Here is a 20,125-nt window from a genome sequence, read left to right as displayed (position 1 = left end):
CCTATATTAACTATTATTGAAAAAAGGAGATTACCGTCAATTAACAGACACTTCCATCGGTTGTCTTTTCAGTCGATTTTGTCAAAACTCGACAAATCTTCACCGCTCTTTTAAAGTTTTGTTGCCCTGAAATTCCAGTCTTTAAAATGCCTAATTTGCAAGGTTTACAGCACTTTTTGAAATGTTCAAAGCAATTTCACTGTTTTATGATTTTGAAATGAAAATTATATTTACCTCGGTAGAAATGAAAATTTTGGAGAGCGAAAAATGTACATTCACCTAAACGCGATGCCTACTTCGATTGCCTGAGGCAACTGCAATCGGAGAGGACCAGTCAGTGCATCAAGCACAAACAAATTTATAAGATTGTTAGCAAATCATATTAAAATTTATTGGCAAAAAAATAACAGGTTTTTTTTATTCTTTGAACCTCTTGCAGATACCATTGGAACTTGCCCTGCAGCTGGGCAACATCAGCTCCAGTGACGACGTTTTTAACCTGGTCGAGCCGGACTCCATCGATTCCCGCATCTTCTCCAAGGAGGGTAAGTTTCTTTCCTGTAGTAAAATAGGTTTTTCACGCCTCATCTTGAGTATTCACTGATAATATAATATACAAAATATATTAAAACAAAATTTGAAATAAAATATTAGACAACTGTCAGTGGGTGTGTGTGTGTGACAAAAACAGAAAACAAATTGGAAACCAAACACGCGCTAACTGTCTAGAAGATCTAGAACCGCAACGGTTTTCGTATGGTTGTGGAAACATCGGATAACTTACGACTTTTGGCTGCCGATGCACCGCCGGGGCTTCTTGCTGCGGCATGTTGGCTCTTTCGAGGCCACGTTTGTTGTACGGTTGTTTCGTTGAGGCTGCTGCCGCTAGCGGCGGTCGCGCTGGTAGGACTAGCTAGACTGCTTTCATCGATCCCGGATGTTGTTCGACGAGGGGACGACCGCATACCGATTATTCGGCGCCGTTTGAATGGTGTAGCAGGAGGTTGAGGTGTTAGGGTTGCTAGGTCTCCACCAGGTACGCCACCGTCGTCCGGTGGTGACTCCGGTAGTGGTAAAAGTTCCGTGCTATCCTCCTGTCGTCGTAGAGGGGAAGATGATCCGGAGGCCCTGCCATGTTCAAGTTCCGTAGTTTCTTCGGCGAACAAGTTTCGCCGGACAGCCGTAGAACGGTGGGACAGATCTTCGTAGATTATGAGAGCGAACTGAATTTCCCGCGAGTGCTGATGCATTCGATAGGAAAGCTTAAGGCGGGTACTTTTTTCGACCGGATTGGTACTGGGCGGAGTGGGGGGCGTTGTATCCAAGCCGTCCCCAGCCGGCTGTGTTCTCCGAGGAATGTGGTGGGTGGTACGAGTACCACGATGTTTTCTTTCGTTAACCGTACGCACGGTACCGACGGCCTCGAGATAGTGCAGTTCTGAGTAGACATTCTGTCGGTGATGATGGTCCGCGGGAGAGGGCGACTTTTTGATGCGTTTGACAGCTGATGGTTCACCGTCTTCGTCGTCGTCGTCGTCGTCGCTCGAAAGCGGTTGGAACTGACGGCCGACTGTCAGTGCCGGTGGATGTGTGGCTGCCGGAAGTGTCCGTGGGGGTGTCTCAAAACCGGAATCTTCACGAGTTGAGCTGTTCGATTTGGGACTGCTTGTACTTTGCTGCGAGGCGAGATCCGTCGTTTCTGCCGTAGTTCGGGAGGTGCCTGCAGAGAGGCTGAAATTTTCCGGCGGTATTGTTTTGCTAGTTAAATGGAGGAAAAGTTTTGTAAAATATAAACGTATTTAGTGGTTGATGATATAGTGGAAACTTACGTAGAAGCATGAGTTTGACGGTTTTCGAATGCTTCTACCGTGCTGGCATCGGTGAAACTTTGTACCATTCCAGTGTGCATTTTCTGTCGAAGGAACTTTACTATTTTTGCTCCGAATCGAATCGTTACGCCATTCCATTCTAGTACGGCATTCGAAGCCAGCTGGTGGCCCAACCGACTGGCGTCGTTGGAACAAGCTTCCAAATATTGCTGCAGTACTTCGTCGGGGGGAGTCATCTGTAATACAAGAGAGTAAATAAAGCAAATTGAATACAAAAACGTTTGATAGCAACGGTAGAATAAAGGCACGGAATAAAGGGGTTACAAGTATGTTGACTAATTGAATTCAAGGATTACTAGGTATTCTAATACCTCCCCCCTCAATTATAAATTGCCTTAACTCCTAATAGCCGTCTAGCTGCTTGTAGTTTAAGGCCTCCGGTTTCTACGTGGCCTAGTTTAATGGATTTTGTCTTATTCCTTAATGAAACGAACTATGACAGCTGTCCTCGAAAATATCAGACTTAAATTGGTTGCATCATCTGCTTGATATCCTTCGAAGGCGGTAGCTTTTCGATAGCTTCAGTTTTCGAAGGGTCAGCTCGAATGCCGTCCTTGTCCACGATGTGTCTCAGAAACTCGATACATTCGAGAACATCATACAGGAGGCTCCGATCGGGCTCCTGCCTAGCGCGACCTGCGATAAGGATGTCGTCTAAGTACAGTTTGACTCCAGCGATATCCGCCAAGCTAACGAACGTCCGCTTGCTTCCGATGTAGCTTACTTACTTTTGGCCTTATGTCTTATGACAAAGCCTGCATAACGTAATTCCTCCATCTAATGCGGTCCACGACCGCGGGTTTCCAGTTCCGCGGGTATACAGTGCTGGCCTTATCTGCCATGTCATGATACGTCTAGTAAGCTTACCCGGAAAGTTGTTTTGGTTCAGAATTTTCCATAGCTCTTATCGGTTTACACTATCATATGCGGCTTTGAAATCAATCAAACAGATGATGCGTGGGGACTCGGAATTCATGGCACTTCTGGAGGATCTGTCGCAAGGTGAAGCTATTTGGTCCGTTGTAGATCGACCCTCCATGGAGCCGGCTTGACTACTTGCCATGAATTTATTGGTTGCTTTGTTGTCCACTGGATGGCTTCTTTAACTTCGCTTATTGACGGGGGTGGAACATCTCCGTTGCTTACTGCACCAATGAAGTTATTTCTTCCACTGCCGCGAGGTTCCGCCTGCACGCTGGTGTTCATCGTAGTGGTGCTTCCAGCTTTCGATCCCCCCTCGGTCGTATGTCAAAATACCTCCATCCTTATCTCTGCACATTTTGGCCCGCGGCGCAAAGCCTTTGCAAGATTCGTTGAGTCTCCGATAGAACTTCCGTGTGTCGTGAAAGCGATACAGCTGCTCGAGTTCTTTGCACTGCTCCAGGTAGCGTTTCTTCTCCTAGAAACGTCGGGTTTGCTGTCTCCGCTTCTGTTTGTGTCGATTGACATTCTGATGGGTGACTTTACGCAGCATAAGCACCAACGCTGCATTAATCTCAGGCAATATCTGCTGGTGTTCCTCGTCTAACACGGCCTTAGACGTTGTCCGCTACGCTGTTAATGGCTGTTGTCTTCACGGCTCTCTAACAGCCCACAAGAGGGGTTTAACCCCTTCGGCTTCGAAAGATTACGCGTAGCTTTCGGCGACATACGATTGTTTCAGTAGCGTTAGTTAGTTTGATATTCTTCCACAAGGTTCTCCAGAGTTACTTAACCTACGTCTCTTGCTTTTCATTGGCTTCCAGCTTCGAAATCAATCTGGCTCGGATGTTCGCATTTCTGGCGAAAATCGGATTAGACGAGATAAAAACGTGATTTATCTGGAAACGTTGACGAAATATGAACAAAGATTGCATCATCTAATTTAGCATATGGTTGATATCCTTTCTGGTAGGTAGACCTAGCAGAGGTACGCAGTACGAGGGGCACACGGATGTAGACTGCCGGATGTGGTGTACTTTTCAACACTCCTCCCTACCATGTGCCACCGCTACATTTCGTTGAATCCTAGCAGCGGGCAGAAACAGCGACGTAAAGCAAGGCACCTACGAGGCTCCGGCAGGCTGTGTTGTCCGGGAATGGGAAACTGGTATCAATCGACAAAATATACCCAGTATCCATCGGGCTGTTGGAAGTCTTATCGTCCTGTTGCTCGAATCTCGCAGCGATTTTGTTAATGTAGCTCTCCAGACAAATACTGTATTTCCCGTCAAGCCACTGGATCTCCAGACCTAGAAAGAAGCTTGGTTCTCCTAAATCGAATGTCGAACTTTGCACTCAATGCATTGGTCACATGGTTAATCTCCGAAGAATGCAGGCAAGCGACTAGTATGTCGTCGACGTAAATGAGCAGATAAACTCTCAGATCCGTTCCGCTCTGCCCAAAATCACAAAACCAGTAGGGCTCTGTGTCTGTGTAGACGTTGGCTCCAGCACCTGACTGATTGTTTAAGGTCATAAATGCTACGGCGAAGCTGCTACACAGCAGCCGTTCTTTACCCTTCTCGATGAAACCAGGCGGCTGCTTCATATACAGGTCCTCATTCAAATGTCCGTAAAGACATGCGGTCTTCACATCGAGCTGTCGAAGAATCAGGTTACGCTGTAAATTTTTTTTTTCTATGATGGACCAGACCTTTCTTGGTCCTTGCCTCCACCCCATACGCATCTTTGAAGTGGGAGGTTGGGACGGTTTATCTCTCGGATATTTGAAACTGATTTCTACACATTTTCCACATTTTTATTTATCTAATCAGTGTGACTTGTTGCATCACTCTCCCGCGTATGTCCATCATAGTATTACTACTTCTTTTGACTACTTCTAATTGGCTAGACTGCCGATACTATTTTGCTTGTCTTGCCTTTGCAAGCAACATAGCAACAACCCTCATATCTAAGCCATTCTACCTTAATAGACTTCAGATTACACGAATCAAGTCGAATTCAGCATCACAACATGTTCATATTCATGTGTTGTCTTTAATTTAAAACTGACTTTTAACTGCCACAATTGCCATTCGTTTAAACTGCGTCATATTTCTTGCAAACTTCACGTCCAACGATAATCTGTTGTATATTTGAAGACCTTTATAAAAAAGCGATCCCTGAGTCGTATGTTTAAAAAATTGAGGCAATCTGAAATCAGCAGCTCCCCTACTATTGTGTCTATGTACATCTCTGCCAAACTGAACTTCGTCTGTAAGATACTCAGGCAATATCCCCAGTTTCATTTTTTGTATGAACATTACACTATTGTAGATTATTCGTTGTTTCACTGACATCCATTGGAGCATATGTATCTGACGCCAACAATAGCACCGTTGCGCAATAATCAAAATGGGGTAATATAACTGATTTTACATATGTAAGCTTAGACCAAAACGTTAAATATCTGTTTATTCTACACAATACTCCATATTTTATAGCTATCTTTTTAATTACGTTATCTACGTGTTCTGAAAAATTGAGCTTTTCGTCTACGTGCAATCCGAGATATTTCGTAACTTTCACCTTCGCAAGTTTCAGGAATTCCTATATTATACAAAACATCAAGCAGTTGTGAATTTATAAAAGCCATTAATTGTCCTTTGACGACAATTTCAAGTTTTTTTTTCTTGGAGCTCTAGCATATTAATAGGCCTGTACTCTGTTGCATTCTTTGTGTTGCTAATTTTCGGAATTGGAACTATGGTTGATTCTTTCCATGATCTTGGGACCAAACCACCAAACCCTCTGCTAAACTTGTATTTATAATTTTCAATAACATGTCTTTTGTTTCTATAAACGTATCCTTAAAAACTCTAGTGGACACATTGTCAATTCCTGCCGTTTGTTTCAGCTCTTTAACAATGTCACATAACTGTGTCATTGAGATGAATTCAAATCTAGACATGCACCGGTTACACGTTGTCTGTGATGTAGGGTTGCGCTAATATTTGAGCTTGTTCGTATACTGTTTTGTATCTGGCATTAACTATCAATGAAATAATCATTAAATTTTTTGGCCACCGTTTGCTCATCCGATTTCTCTATCCCATCGAATATTATTGTACTAGTAGATACACTTTTAGGACTTGAGTCTTTTTATAGTTTTCCACATTTTTTTGCCATCTTGCCATCGAATTCCTTTTGAATAGATTTATTTTTCGCATCTTGAATTGCTTTAGAGTAGATATTCCTGGCCAAAATATACTTATTCCAATTATGTTGTGTCTTATGTCTTCTATGTTCTCTATTCAATTGAACACTCTTGCTTCATCTGTGCTAATTCATTAGTGTACCATCCATTACTGCGATTTCTATTTAGGATCTTATCGTCTATTAATTTGGCTGCATTGTTTTTAAGCATTAAATCATAATTCATGACACAGTTTTCAAAGTTTTCTTGTATACTGCTACTCAAGGACTGATCTATACCAACAAAGGACAGTAACGGCTTGTGATCAGTCAGCAATGTGTAGTGACGTCCAAGCAAATATTTATGGAACTTTGTTACTGCATAAACCAACGCAAGTGCCTCCTTTTCAGGTTATCCATAGTTACGTTCTGCTGGTGCAAGCGTTCTTGAAGCATGTTGCACAGATTTCATTTTGTCATCGGGAAACTTGTGAAAGATGACTTTGATGCAGTGTTTGATGCATCTGCAGCCACAATTTCGGGTCGTAATGCATTAGCAGTAACTTTGATAATTTGACCTTAATTCTTCAGTAATTGGTCCATAGGATGACGCAGTTCATGTAAGTTACGTACCAATCTTCCGTAAAAGTTGATGGCGCCTAGATACTTTCTCAGGATCTGGATGGATGCTTTGATTAGCCACGATGTGTCTCAAGTAACGAAGTTGTGGTTGGAAAAACCTACACTTTTCAGCTTTAACATGAAACCCATACTCCTTGAGTCGTTGAAAAAGCTAATTGAGTGATGCTGCATGCGACTTCATATCCTTCCCAAACACGATGACGTCGATGACGAAGCTCCCGGAGCTGACTTCACTCCTGGAGTAAGGCGATTAAATCGGAACAAACCACGATGCGTATTGATGGTGAGAAGCTTTTTTGATTCTTCATCAACTTCAAGTTGTAGATATGCGTCTGAGAGATCGATGATCCTGAAAACGGTGCTGCCATTAAGTTGGGCGAAAATTTCCTCTGGAGTAGGAAGCAGTGTCCAAGTGAGTCTTTGAAAACGTCTGCATGCTTCGCTCGGAATTCAAGAATTTGTTGATCGCTTTTCACTTGTACTTGATTGCAGATGGAGTCGATGGGAACCGACCATAGTCCAAACATTTCTATCCAATCAATGCCCAGAAGGTTGAGGTTTGGAGGCGTTGTGACGAAACATCTTCCTTGATAGGTTTTACCGTTGATCTGGATTTCGCACTGGAACTCGCCGATTAGTTTAAGTGGCTGACCTGATGCGTTGACTGCTTCAATCGTCGGATTATTCATTGCAGGTTTACCCAAATTGTTCCAGGTCTGCTTCGAAATTACCGCCATATCGCTTGCTGTATCGAGTTGAAGTTTGGTTTTCACACCGTTAATGCTGATCGGTATAAACTTCCGCTTGCTGGATTGGTGAGCGATTTACTTCATAACGAAAATTCCTCTTGATTTGGCTTGCTTTCCCTTTTTCCTGCATTGCTTTTTTCCCTCTTGTTCTGACTTAGTTGCTAGCTGACTTGGAAATGCAACTACAGTAGCCTTCCTTATGGCCAACACGGTTGCATGTCTTACACTGATGACTCGAAAACGGACAATCGCGAACGTAATGCATTTGACCGCATTGCCAACAAGGTGTGCGTGGAGATTTACCAGTCGTTGAGTTATTCTTCGAAGTATCTTTATCACGAACTGTGTACACCGTTTGCTTCGAACTTGATGGTTGCTCGATTGATGTGGTGTCCGCTTTGAGATTGACCAGTCGTTGATACTGCTCGATAAGATTTTTAACCAGTAAAAGGTGCTTCAGCTGTTTCGGTTTCAATGCGGGAAAGTATGTTGAGAACTCTTGCCTTATCTTGATTTTGCCACTTACCGTTCGACGATTTGGCCTTGAACCTTGGGCCCAAAGACAGCCGCTTTCCTTCACAAGAATGGCGACCTTGTCTGCAATGTCGCACCCAGATGGCTTTTATCGTTGATTTTGGCTCCTTTTTAGTCACAACGTATAGAGATACACCTTTACTTGGCCAAGCAGGTGATTCTTCTGCTACTGGCTGGCGCCAGCGATCACTAATCCTCGAACTGAGAACTTTTGTATGGCAATCAGACGCGTTGGGCGACCGGAACCAACCGACCAAGAAAACTGAACAGCTTAACACGCACAAACGGCACTCTTTCGCACTTCGATAGTACCGCGGGGATTACTCAACCGTTCGACGTTAACGGCCGACCGACGTGGCCAATTCGCACAATCCGATGATTCACACGAAAGAAGAATAGAACGAGCGGGACCGCACGGGAAAGTTCTGATTATCGCTTCCTTTTGTAAGCAGAAGTTCCTCCCTCCTATTTTTCACGTCCGAACACGTTCCAAGTCTTACTACAATGGTGCCAACTTTTAACCACGACAGGTTTTTTGACGTTCTTTCCTCGGCGATTTGCGTTATGGGCCGTAGTGTGTGTGCAGGATTTTGATCGGGGGGGTAGTCCTGTGGCGATTTACGCACTGAGCGCAAATAGCTTCTCGTTTTTTGTGGCAAAAGCAATTTCTACGCTACACAACCCTACCCAGAAAGCGGTTCACGAAAAATTTCTAAAACTATCACTTCCTTTCAGAAGTGTACCAGAGAATACCGATTACGATTGCTCAATATAACTAAACTAATCAACTGAGAGCTAAACAATTGCTCTCCAAATCTTGAGCTCAAGCGCTAACTAAACTGCCAAATACTAAAATAGCAGACGACCTCTGCTCAGAATTTTGTAATCAAGTGCCGGCGTTTCCCGGCCAGAAGATCTCTGGTTCAGTTTTTCTTTGTACATTTGTGCTTCCACTAAGGTAGTGACTTTCTATGTTTCTATTCAATTAATGCATATAAATTGAATGAACAAATAATGCCTATTCTGCAAAATTAACAATTAATTTAACTGGCTCGACTTGTTTCGCGTCGTATCCTAGGGGTATGAGAGAATTTAGGCTCTCCAATCACCACGAGCCCAAGACAGAGGTTAAGCTCTTTAAGCCAGGGCTTCAGAGCGTCCGCGCCCCTGATTCGCGTTCCTTTTGACAAGAAATTTTCGTGGTGATGCCCCTTCGATGCAAAGTGACGATGATGACCTAACAGATTAACTAATGTACTCTAACCGATTCTAGGAAGAATTTTTTGCTACCAATATTCAGGTTTCATGACTACATTTTGCTTTCGATGGCCGACGGCTTATCGCTTACTTTCCGCTTTAACCAGGTCCGGTTTCTCTCGATCCGATAACGGCACGCGTGTGGTAGATTTACGCTATTTTCTACTGAACGTCGATGGTCAAGGGGAGAGGTAGATATTGTTGTTGTTGTTGTTACTCATCGAACCCTTGACCAACTGCACGATTTGTCCCGATCGGCAAACGGTGTTTCTTGGTGTTTAACACATAGTTGACAAGCTTTCGCTTGCTGACATAGCTGTAAAGAGTGTTCTCTAATCCGCCTTGATATCCTTCGCATGATATTTTCCTAGTTTCCCGGAGATCACGTCTTCTAACTCATAAAGGTTGGTACCGAGGACCTTCCGGACAATTGCAGGAATGAACTTCGGATTTAGCTTCTGGTTGATATGATCCACCTTGGATGACAAACCGAACGATTTATGCCAAACTAGATCACCAATATCGAATTGCACTGCTCGTTTCCGCAAGTTGTATCGTTGCTTCGACTTCTCGTGGGAGGCTTTAATCCGTTGGTTAACGAATTCATGAACACGTTTCAGATTTGATAGCCGGAGGCTCTGAGCGAGTTTGGGATCCTCGGTAGTGTTGAGTTCCAGTTGTTTATACAAATCAGTGTGCAAAATCAGGTCTCTTCCAAAATTGGCGAAATGAGGACTGACTCCTGATGATTCGTGCTTTGCGCTGTTGATGGCTGCTACGATTGACGGTAAGTTTTCATCCCATGTGCGATGATCTTCGCTAATGAGTGTTCTGATGCAAGTGATTAAAACCCTGTTAACTCGCTCTGCGTTATTGACCATGGGGCAGTAGAATGCTGTAGCCATGTGCAAAATGTTGTGTTTCGTGAGAAGCGAGCGGAACGCAAGGGATGTAAATTGCTTCCCATTATCCGAAAGAATGATTCTTGGTCTTGAGAATCGCAAAAATACTTCGTTTTCGAGGAAACTAATCATCTTTGCTGTATCTGCGTTGCGCATTGGGTGCACCACGATGTATTTTGTTACCCAATCTACGACGACGAGCATGACTGTGTTTCCACGCTTTGAGCGTGTGAACGGACCAACGAAGTCGATCGAGATGAGCTCCCATGGAACTTTGGCGGGCTTCAAACTTCCCATTTGGGGCGTCAAACAGATATTTGGAGCCTTACTAGCTTTGCATGTCTTGCATTTGCGCACGTGCACTCCGATATCATCTTGCATCTTTGGCCAGTAAAAATTCGTGTGTATCTTCTGCAACGTCTTGTGAAATCCTAAGTGTGCACCCGTGGTTGAATCGTGGAATTTGTTCATTATCTGAGCCCGTTCTTCTTTTGGTACTACTCTCTTCCATTTGTGTGTGGTGTTCCCCAATTCATCTTTTACCTTGCAGTTCTTAAAAAGTTCATCTGCTACAATGCGGAAATCTGGAAACTTGTCTGGTTGCTTTTCTACGTTTGAGGCCAACTGCTTGTACCAGTCATCTTCGCTACTGTGTGCTGAGAAAGACAGGGTCGCTACTATCCTCGAGAGTGCGTCCGGAACCACATTGTATGACCCTTTCCGGTATTTTATTTCAAAATCAAACGCATTGAGACGAAGAATCCATCGGCACATCAGCGCTGTCGGATTTTTGATTGATCGAAGATAGGACAGAGCGGCGTGGTCGCAGAATACCGTGAATTTCACTCCTTCAACGTAGCCTCGGAATTTCTCGATTGAGCGTATGACCGCTAAGCATTCTCTCTCCGTGACGGAGTACTTGCGTTCGGAAGTGGACAGTTTTTGCGAGAAGTATGCCACGGGATGTTCTACGCCGTCTATCTCCTGTGCTAATACGGCTCCGATCGCTACGTCGCTAGCATCACACGCTATGAGAAACGGTTTGGAGTAATCTGGCATCACCAGCACGGGTGCAGACACCAGCATTGACTTAAGCTTCACGAAAGCGCCCTCTGCCGCCATCGTCCAACGGAATTTATTCTTCGCCTTCGTTAACTCTGTTAATGGGACGGCTATCAACGCAAAGTCCTTGATGAATCTGCGGTACCAGTTGCACAGACCGAGAAATCGTTGCACATCCTTCCTGTTCTGCGGCGTAGGAAAACTCACGATGCAGCTGATCTTTTCATCGTCCACCTTCCATCCATTTTCATTCAGGATGTAGCCGAGGTACTTGAGTTCTTTACGACAAAATTTGGACTTGTCCGGAGAGATTGTTAGGTTTGCTTGCTGGAGACGCTTAGCTACCTTTTCCAACATCGCGATGTGTTCGTCGAAGGTTCGTGAACAAATTATTACGTCGTCCAGGTAATGAAATACTTGCGGCTCCAAGTCCGCGAAAAGATGTGTCATTAGGCGTGCTAGGGCTTGACTGGCTGTGCATAGTCCGAAAGGCACTACTTTAAATTGGAAGTGACCACGTCCAGGAACTGTAAACGCTGTCATTGATCGGGAGCTGCTCTCTAAAGGCATTTGCCAAAAGGCATCCTTTAGGTCGATGGAAGAAATATAGAAGCATCCGCTGAGATTACTGACTATCGACGCTATTTGAGGAATTGGATGGCCTTCGTTGACCATGATCGAGTTAAGATGCCGCGCATCCAAGCATACTCTATACTGTCCTGTTTTCTTTTTTACCGCAACCAACGGGTTATTCCACGGAGAGAACATCGCTTCCTCGATGACGTCCAGCGCCAGCATGCGATCAATCTCTTTGTTTACTTCATCTAACACGTATTTTGACATGTGATAGCATCGTTGTTTTCGCGGTTTAGCATCGCCGATATCGATTTTATGAGTGTACATATTTGTTCGTCCAATTTTTTCTTCTTTGCTCACTGGAAATCTTGATACTACTGCCGACAAATGTTGCTGCTGTTGCTGGGAGAGTTCTCGCATCGGTTCTACGCAGAGGTCTTGATCGTCTAGAGACAAGCTTAATTTGTTGCAGACGGCTTGTACGCCGAAAGCGTTCCAGAAGTTCATGCCAAGGATGACGCAGTTCGGTAACGAAGGAGCGATTAACATGGGGATAGATTCGTGACGACCGTTGTAAGCTACCGGTAGGATGACAAATTCAGTAACTTTATGCTTTGTACCATCTGCTGTTTGTATGCCTCCCCTAAGCAAACCTCTTTTAAGATGCAATTCGTCGACGAGTTTGCCCATTTCACCTCCTATCAGGGAGCAGTTTGCACCACTATCCAGCAAACCCGTCAGCTGTCTTCCAAGGACGGAAATCACCGCATGAGGGCGATTGTCACCATTTGTGTTGATGATTATAGAATCGATGTGCTGTAGTTCTGAGAAGGATGAGGGATCGTAAAAATTTCGCAAGGATACAGGTCCCTCAACTACTGGTTCCCTGCCTGCTCGTTTCCCTGACTTGATAGACAGGTTGGACAACTTCGAAGTGAATACCCCTTCTGACCGCAACGGTAACAGAACAGCAAGGCCTGAGGTTTTGGGCAGTCCATGAAACGGTGGCCTTCTTCCTCGCAATTCCAACAACGCAACGCGGTCTGCCGTGTATGATCTGAATTTTCCGTGGATCTGTCTACCGTTTGTGTTGGTTGGTGTGTGCGCGGTGCTGGTGCATCTGCGACTTGAGATGGTTGTTTCCCTTGTTGTGCGAGCTGTTGGGGTCGGAGATCTTGACCTGATATGTTGCGTTGGTTTCTCCTATCAAATCGGCCCCTAAGCGCGTTCACCTGCTGACAAAGCATATCTATTTGCTGCGACCATGTCTGATCTTCGACAGTAGTTTGCGCGTTTGAATCATTTTCCGGAGTGCTATGTAATTGCATACTCTGCGAATCATCCCATGATTCCATGGCGTGTACTCTGCCGAACCGATGATATTGGCCTACTCCGCCCTGCATTCTTTCTTTCTGCGACACAGACGGGGTGGCAAAATTTGGTTCGAGTAATGCATGGTGGGGAATGGGTGCTCTGCGATAGCGATTGAGTAACACTCTGGTTTCATCAAATTCGTTGCAGACGTCTGCTATTTCTTTAAGCGTTCGTGGTCTGGCGGCAGCAACTACCGTTGCGTATTCTGTGTTTATGTTCTTCTTCACCATAAAAAACTTTTCCTCGTTTGACATCGGTGGATGGATAAACCGGAACAGGGTGGATATGTCTCTATAAAATTTTGCAAAAGATTCGTTCCCTCCTTGATGACGATCGTTGGCCTCGTTTCGCAGAATTTGTGCGTAGCTGCTGGGTAGGAACTCACGACGTATCTGCTCTTTGAATTCGCTCCATGATCCCAATGTGCCTTCCGTAAAAGCTCTGCCGTACCAATCGACTGCATCATCTAGCAGAAGGTGTTTTATAGATCTCAACAACAGGTCATCCGCAACTCCTTCTGATCGCGCAAAGCATTCCACGCGATCTAAGAATGTGTTCAGCGACGTTGTGTCTTTTTCTCCGCGAAACTTGAAAGGCCAATTGTGGATTGCTTTAGGATTTCTAGGTCCTTCTTGTTGATGCCGGTCTCGACGTAACAGGTAGCTAAGCATTTCATCTCGAAGACGGTTGAATTCTGCGGAATCATCTGACCTTCTGTTTTCCGTGCGCGGTGCATACACCTGGTGAACCGGTTCTTCATGAAAGGGATTATGTTCCGCCACGTCACCTCTTTCTCTGTTCTCCAAGCGTGGTGGTATGTTTTCCTGATAGGCCGGCGGGGGAGTGGACTTCGGGATGTCGCAATTCGACCAAGGATGTTGTAACTGTGGATCGCGTCTTTCCCGCTGGCTGTTTCCAAACGTGGGATTCCACGGCGGTAACTCTGTTGCAGCTTGACGACCTCGACCGCGTCCCTTTGCCACCGGTGATGATGTTAATGGTAGTGCTGCTGCTTCACCAGATTTCTCTGAATGATCTGCCGCGCCAGTTGCTGCGTGTTGTGGCTTGTTTGCCCATAGACCCTGCACGCTCTTGGGAATGGCCCCGGTGTATCTTGTCGTCACTGTTCCTTGCGTTAAACTGATATTACCTCGCTCCTGGACTGGGCGTTGAACCGAGTTGTTGACCTGCTCCGCTTGTAAGATATCACCTGTCACGTTTGCACGCACTGAATGTACACTATTTTCACCAGACTGAATTATATTTGACAAATCTAACGCAGCATTTACATTGTCTAATGCCGAGGAAATAATTGCTTGGATATTTTCGTAACTCTTTTGAAGCGCGTCAGGAAGTGGATTAATACGTATTAACCGGTTGCGATAATGATGAAGCCGCGATTTAGCGTGATCTAAGAACCCGATGTCGTGTTTTTTAATAGCCGTGTCGATCGGCGTTAGCAAAAGTCTGACCCGAGATTGACAAATGTCTAAATTGGTAGCATCATTCATCACATGAGCGGCGTTTGAGTAAAACAAACCCTGCCTCATGTCTTCTTCAAAAGCCCTGTGCAATCGCGCGCATTTGACCCTCCTAGTAGTTTGCCCTAAATCGGTTATTTTACGTAAGGTTAACTCATAGTTGAGTTCTTCCTCACTCAAGTGCAATGGTTCGATCTCCATTTTGTGCGAAAAATGTCTAATATTATGCCACTGGGTTTAATTAACTTGAACGGTTCGATTTTAGTTGGGCGCCATTGTTGAGAACTCTTGCCTTATCTTGATTTTGCCACTTACCGTTCGACGATTTGGCCTTGAACCTTGGGCCCAAAGACAGCCGCTTTCCTTCACAAGAATGGCGACCTTGTCTGCAATGTCGCACCCAGATGGCTTTTATCGTTGATTTTGGCTCCTTTTTAGTCACAACGTATAGAGATACACCTTTACTTGGCCAAGCAGGTGATTCTTCTGCTACTGGCTGGCGCCAGCGATCACTAATCCTCGAACTGAGAACTTTTGTATGGCAATCAGACGCGTTGGGCGACCGGAACCAACCGACCAAGAAAACTGAACAGCTTAACACGCACAAACGGCACTCTTTCGCACTTCGATAGTACCGCGGGGATTACTCAACCGTTCGACGTTAACGGCCGACCGACGTGGCCAATTCGCACAATCCGATGATTCACACGAAAGAAGAATAGAACGAGCGGGACCGCACGGGAAAGTTCTGATTATCGCTTCCTTTTGTAAGCAGAAGTTCCTCCCTCCTATTTTTCACGTCCGAACACGTTCCAAGTCTTACTACAATGGTGCCAACTTTTAACCACGACAGGTTTTTTGACGTTCTTTCCTCGGCGATTTGCGTTATGGGCCGTAGTGTGTGTGCAGGATTTTGATCGGGGGGGTAGTCCTGTGGCGATTTACGCACTGAGCGCAAATAGCTTCTCGTTTTTTGTGGCAAAAGCAATTTCTACGCTACAAGTAGTCTAACGCGTATGTCTGCAAAGCGTGGCGCTTTGAGACCACAAACGAAAATCAGACATTTCAATTGGTCTATCGTAAGTTTTGCAAATTCGAAAGCTTCACAGGCGCAATTCACCTTCCCTCCGTAGCTGATGATGTCGTCTGCTTCGGACTTCAATAGTTGTAAAAAACACTGGTAACGTTTGTTGAACACGGTTGTCTGGGTGTCGAAAATTTTGCTATGGTTGCTATGGTAACGTCAAAACTTTTCATACCTGGCTCTTCCGGAAGGATGAAATTGATGTACCGGGTGTGCGAAGGCGTGTCCAATTTTCGTAACAGGAGTCGTACCTTTGTTGGCTCGTCCAATTTCGAAAAGGTGCTTGTAACGATTGTACCACCGGTCATAAGTGATTCCGTTGTCGGGATCGAACGAAAATTCGGTAATGTTGTTTGCAAGATTTTCGAGAACTTGTTCGTTATTAATTCGTGCTGGAGCTGGTTTCGCCAATTTTTGAAGTAACTCCGTTATTCGCAGGATCGCTTCTTTAATTTCTTCCGGAATTTTGCAGGCTTTATCCTCGTCGCCAATTTGTTGTGTCTTGATTTGAATGAAAGACTGTTCAAACTATAACGTCTAATGTATTTACATCTATTACCATCTACTGACAAACCAGGAATGAATAGCTGTTACTCGTTTGCTAGCCAAATTTGCTATGATCTGACATCAATAATAGTATGTAAGACAATTCGTCTTGGGGTCCAGAAAACGATACGCTTTTCTTCCATCGGCATACCCGAGAACAGTCTATCTTGCTTGGTGGTTGACTAACGAATTGCAATCTTTATTGCACAAATCAAACTTAATTCCATTTCTAGGAGAATGCTGAATTGATATTCGGAAAAATTTTCACTTTGTTTAACTTGTTACTATGGCAACTACAGATTGCCTATAACCTAATAGAATGACGTCCGATAGCCGACAATTCGATAGCGATTCATGGATTACTAGGATCTCTAACCAGTAAAATTTCTTTCCCTTCCGCGCAGGATTTGGAGAACGATCAGCCGGAGAGGTACCGAAGCCAGCCGGGTGCAACACCCAACCGACGATCGTTAGTCTACGACCGGAGAACAACAGCGATCCGCGACTGATCTACAGCCCAACGTGCACACGGGTACAGCGCTGCAGTGGCTGCTGCGTTTCGAAGCGACTCTCGTGCCAGCCCACATCGACCCGCACCAGGACATTTACCGTAAGTTTGCCTTTAATTATTAGAATGAGATTTAAATTATTAAATTTAAATACTCAACGACAGGTGAACGTTCTTGAGTACGTCAGCGGTGTAAAGACCCGCTTTAAAAGCCGCGATCTGGCATTGATCGAGGAGCACGTGGGCTGTGCCTGTCAGTGTCGCGTTAAGGAAGAACACTGCAACAGCTTGCAGCGGTATAATGCTCGTAACTGTCGGTGTGATTGCGTGAACAACGATGACCGATCGAAGTGCCTACAGCAGCAGGACATCAAGCAGTGGAACCCAGACACGTGCCTGTGCGAATGCAACGACCCCAAGGAGTGCACAAGTGGCTCTTACTTCGACCACAACTACTGCAAGTGCCTGCAGGTAAACTGAGCTAGCTTGATAGAGTACTTATGTTAGAACGTACTTGCGTATGTGTGCGTGTGGTTTGGAAGGAAATTTCGCCTCAGTGAGCGGGAACCAGGGGAGGCAAACCATCAACTAACAAATTTCCTTTATTTTCTTTTCCCTATTTTTCTAGACCGACTTTTACAGCATACATTAACATCATTCGATGCACGACAAAAAGTAAATGAATCAATCAATTGCACAATTTCAAAATTTTATCTCTCATCCCATCATCGATAACAAAAGCCACGCGACAAAATCAACAAACAAACAGTTTGTTTTACGACTTTTTGAACGATCAAAATTATCAACCAAATTTTTCAACGGGCAACAACAGTAGAAAAGAGAAGAAGAAGATTATCTGAAATTATCACAAGAATTAAAAGCAAACATTGTATCTATCATTGATAGAGAATAGTTTACAAATATAACCATTGCAGTAGCCGATAAGATAGATGGATGTGCCAAACCCGAACGAACAAGCGAATACCCACATATAATCCTTGGTAAACGTTTAGACTGGAATACCTGTAGCCTTAGTAGATGTTAGACCTCCACATAACTGGCGGTTTTACTTAGCGTGTCGTTGTGTATGTGCGTGTTTCTTCCCTCAATTCGCGGTCTTCCGCCCGCCCGGTGATTTCCTACTGCGTGAGTATATCATTCGTACGTGACAGTAATAATTCAAACAAACAGTAACTCTGCTCTCCCTCCCGCTAACAACCTACGCTGATGACTAACAACGGTGAAAAACGCTAGTAAGGAAAGGTACATTCTCGTCGCTATCACGGGACGTGAGCTGTAAATAATACGCCCTACTAATTGATTACCAATCATTAATTTCTGATTTGACCGTGAAAGGGTAATCCCTTTGTCATCATCATTCGCTTCTTCTTCTTCTCTTTACCCTATCATATAGTGCCTATAAAACTCGCTTAATCTGCTTAAATTTTTCGACTATCTCCGCTCCGCGTAAAATACCAAACTCATACAACACAACTGCAAACAACCTATTCCTATTTTATCAAGCTCTTATCTGGCACACCGACTAACGACTGTGTCTCCCAAATAAATCAATCGCACTTAATTTAGGTGGTGGTTTGTGTTTCCATTCCTTAAGCCTGCCTGCCTACCAGCTTCGTAGTACCATTATACCATTGACATTGACCACGTTGGTTCGGTTTTTATTACTGATCATTCCAGAGCTACTCTGCCAGCCGCTACCGCAATCAGTCGACGCTCGATCGCAGACGGTTGATTCTGCGACCGGTACCGGCTGCTATTTCCGTTGAATCGATCCCATCCGCCTGAGACCGCACCACACAAGCTTTTTCGGTTCGTTTCATCACGTTCGTGCGGTGGTCCGGTGACCAGTGATTTCGGTGTGGCACATCGCAGTGTTGGAGTTAGTGGACAGGACAGTACAAAGTTTTAGCAGGGGCAGGAAAGACAAAAAACGTAAACGGAATCGGAATCGTTCGAATTTTGTATACAAAAGCGTAACTTAGAGCCAAGGAACGACATTCCTGGAGAGGAAAATCAAACCTGTAAATTGGATTAATTTTATCGTTCTACTCGGGTTGTGGGCAGCTGACGGAGCAGCGAGTTGGCGGATATCTCTTTATAATATCTAAGCGTGAAAACAAGGGTTGAATGAATGAAAGTATTAAGTTTCTAGTTTTGATTGCATATAAACGAAAAGTATTTAAGTTTGAAACAGCTAAACAGCATGTAATCGAACGAAGTTAGTGTTATTTATTATTCTTTACCAAGTGGAGATTTCAATAAAGAGCCTTCTATACAAGCAGGTTGTTTTTCTTTTTCCCCAATCGGCCATTTTTAAATGAAATCCTCACAGTAAACACAAAACAAGGCTAGGCAGGAATACTTACGGTTTTTAGGAATTTCCCCACTATATATTACACTCTTCACTGGGAGAAATATGATTAATCAATTGCACGATAAAACGTAGAAGCACGCAGGAGAAAAACTACATATTTTCGACGGAAAATCAATAAAAATGAATCTTTGGTTGAAAACGGGCACGGCACGCAATAAAAACAAAATCGTTTGTTGCAAACTTGCATGCAAACCGCAGACAGGGTGTCGTTGGATTGGTAAGTTGATACTTCACAGGGTGCGAAGCCAGCATCTGTCATCATCCCGAGTTGTTGCTGCATGGGGTTTGATCAAAACGCTGCACTGACGGTAAATTTGTTTTTGATCTTCTCCGCTTTAATTGGGTCCTAAAGCCCTATGTCGTTTTTAGCTTGAATCGATGAGGTTAGGGTTAGGAACAAATATTTTGATATTCAATTTTATATTTTTAGGCTATTGCCGTTAAAAACCTTTTTTTTTAATTTTGTGAAATTTTGAACAAAAAATAAACATTTGGGCAACCTTATATAGACAAACTATAGTTGTGCATGGTTGTGTCAAGCGGTGTTTAGACAACACGAATTATAAAAAGAAACCATAGTATGTCTTGAAATGTCACGGAAAACTTTTTGTTTACCTTCACGCTCATGTGATAGTGTGTCAAAAAGTCAAAAGTTGCAAAGTCAGGAAATGGCTTGGCAATCGCGACCTAAAACATTTTCTGAGTTTACAGCTCATTTTCCGGTTCCGGTCATCTCAGTTTAATTAAGGCCTTTGTCAAAATCAGCAATAAGCGTAGTGACTGCACTTGGTCACAGCGTGGATGGCTTCAGTTTTCGGATGCAACACTCGCCATCGAGATGCGACCGTGTTTGGTTAGAAACGCACAGAAATTTTTGGTCTGCCGTTCGCCCTACTGCTGATTCACATCGGAGTAGCAGAACATACCAATCTGATTGATAATACGGTGCCAGTTTCGGTTGGCGTTTTTTTTTTCATACTGTTCTGCGGGGTCGATTGTACCGAGATTAT

At 44.2% G+C, this 20,125-nt stretch overlaps 1 protein-coding gene across 6 annotated transcripts in view; it reads left to right on the top strand.

Moving 5' to 3' along the window:
• The window catches only part of LOC128742053 (uncharacterized), a 47,341-nt gene extending 28,328 nt beyond the window's left edge, over positions 1 to 19,013 (top strand). For 5 of the 6 annotated variants that reach the window (XM_053838249.1, XM_053838258.1, XM_053838275.1 and 2 more), the window contains exons 3-6: positions 440 to 545; positions 16,617 to 16,822; positions 16,886 to 17,191; positions 18,419 to 19,013. In XM_053838249.1, the coding sequence (XP_053694224.1) occupies positions 440 to 545; positions 16,617 to 16,822; positions 16,886 to 17,191; positions 18,419 to 18,526 (726 nt within the window). In that variant the 3' untranslated portion in view covers positions 18,527 to 19,013. Of the gene's footprint in view, positions 1 to 439; positions 546 to 16,616; positions 16,823 to 16,885; positions 17,192 to 17,348; positions 17,867 to 18,418 lie in introns of all 6 variants that reach the window. The other variant, XR_008412245.1, reaches the window with a different exon arrangement.
• The last annotated feature ends 1,112 nt before the right edge of the window (positions 19,014 to 20,125 follow it).

Source organism: Sabethes cyaneus, chromosome 1, assembly GCF_943734655.1.
Source record: "Sabethes cyaneus chromosome 1, idSabCyanKW18_F2, whole genome shotgun sequence".
NCBI lineage: Eukaryota > Metazoa > Arthropoda > Insecta > Diptera > Culicidae > Sabethes > Sabethes cyaneus.
The sequence above is the reverse complement of the archived record's forward strand: the minus strand, read 5'-3'. Positions and strand labels throughout refer to the sequence as shown.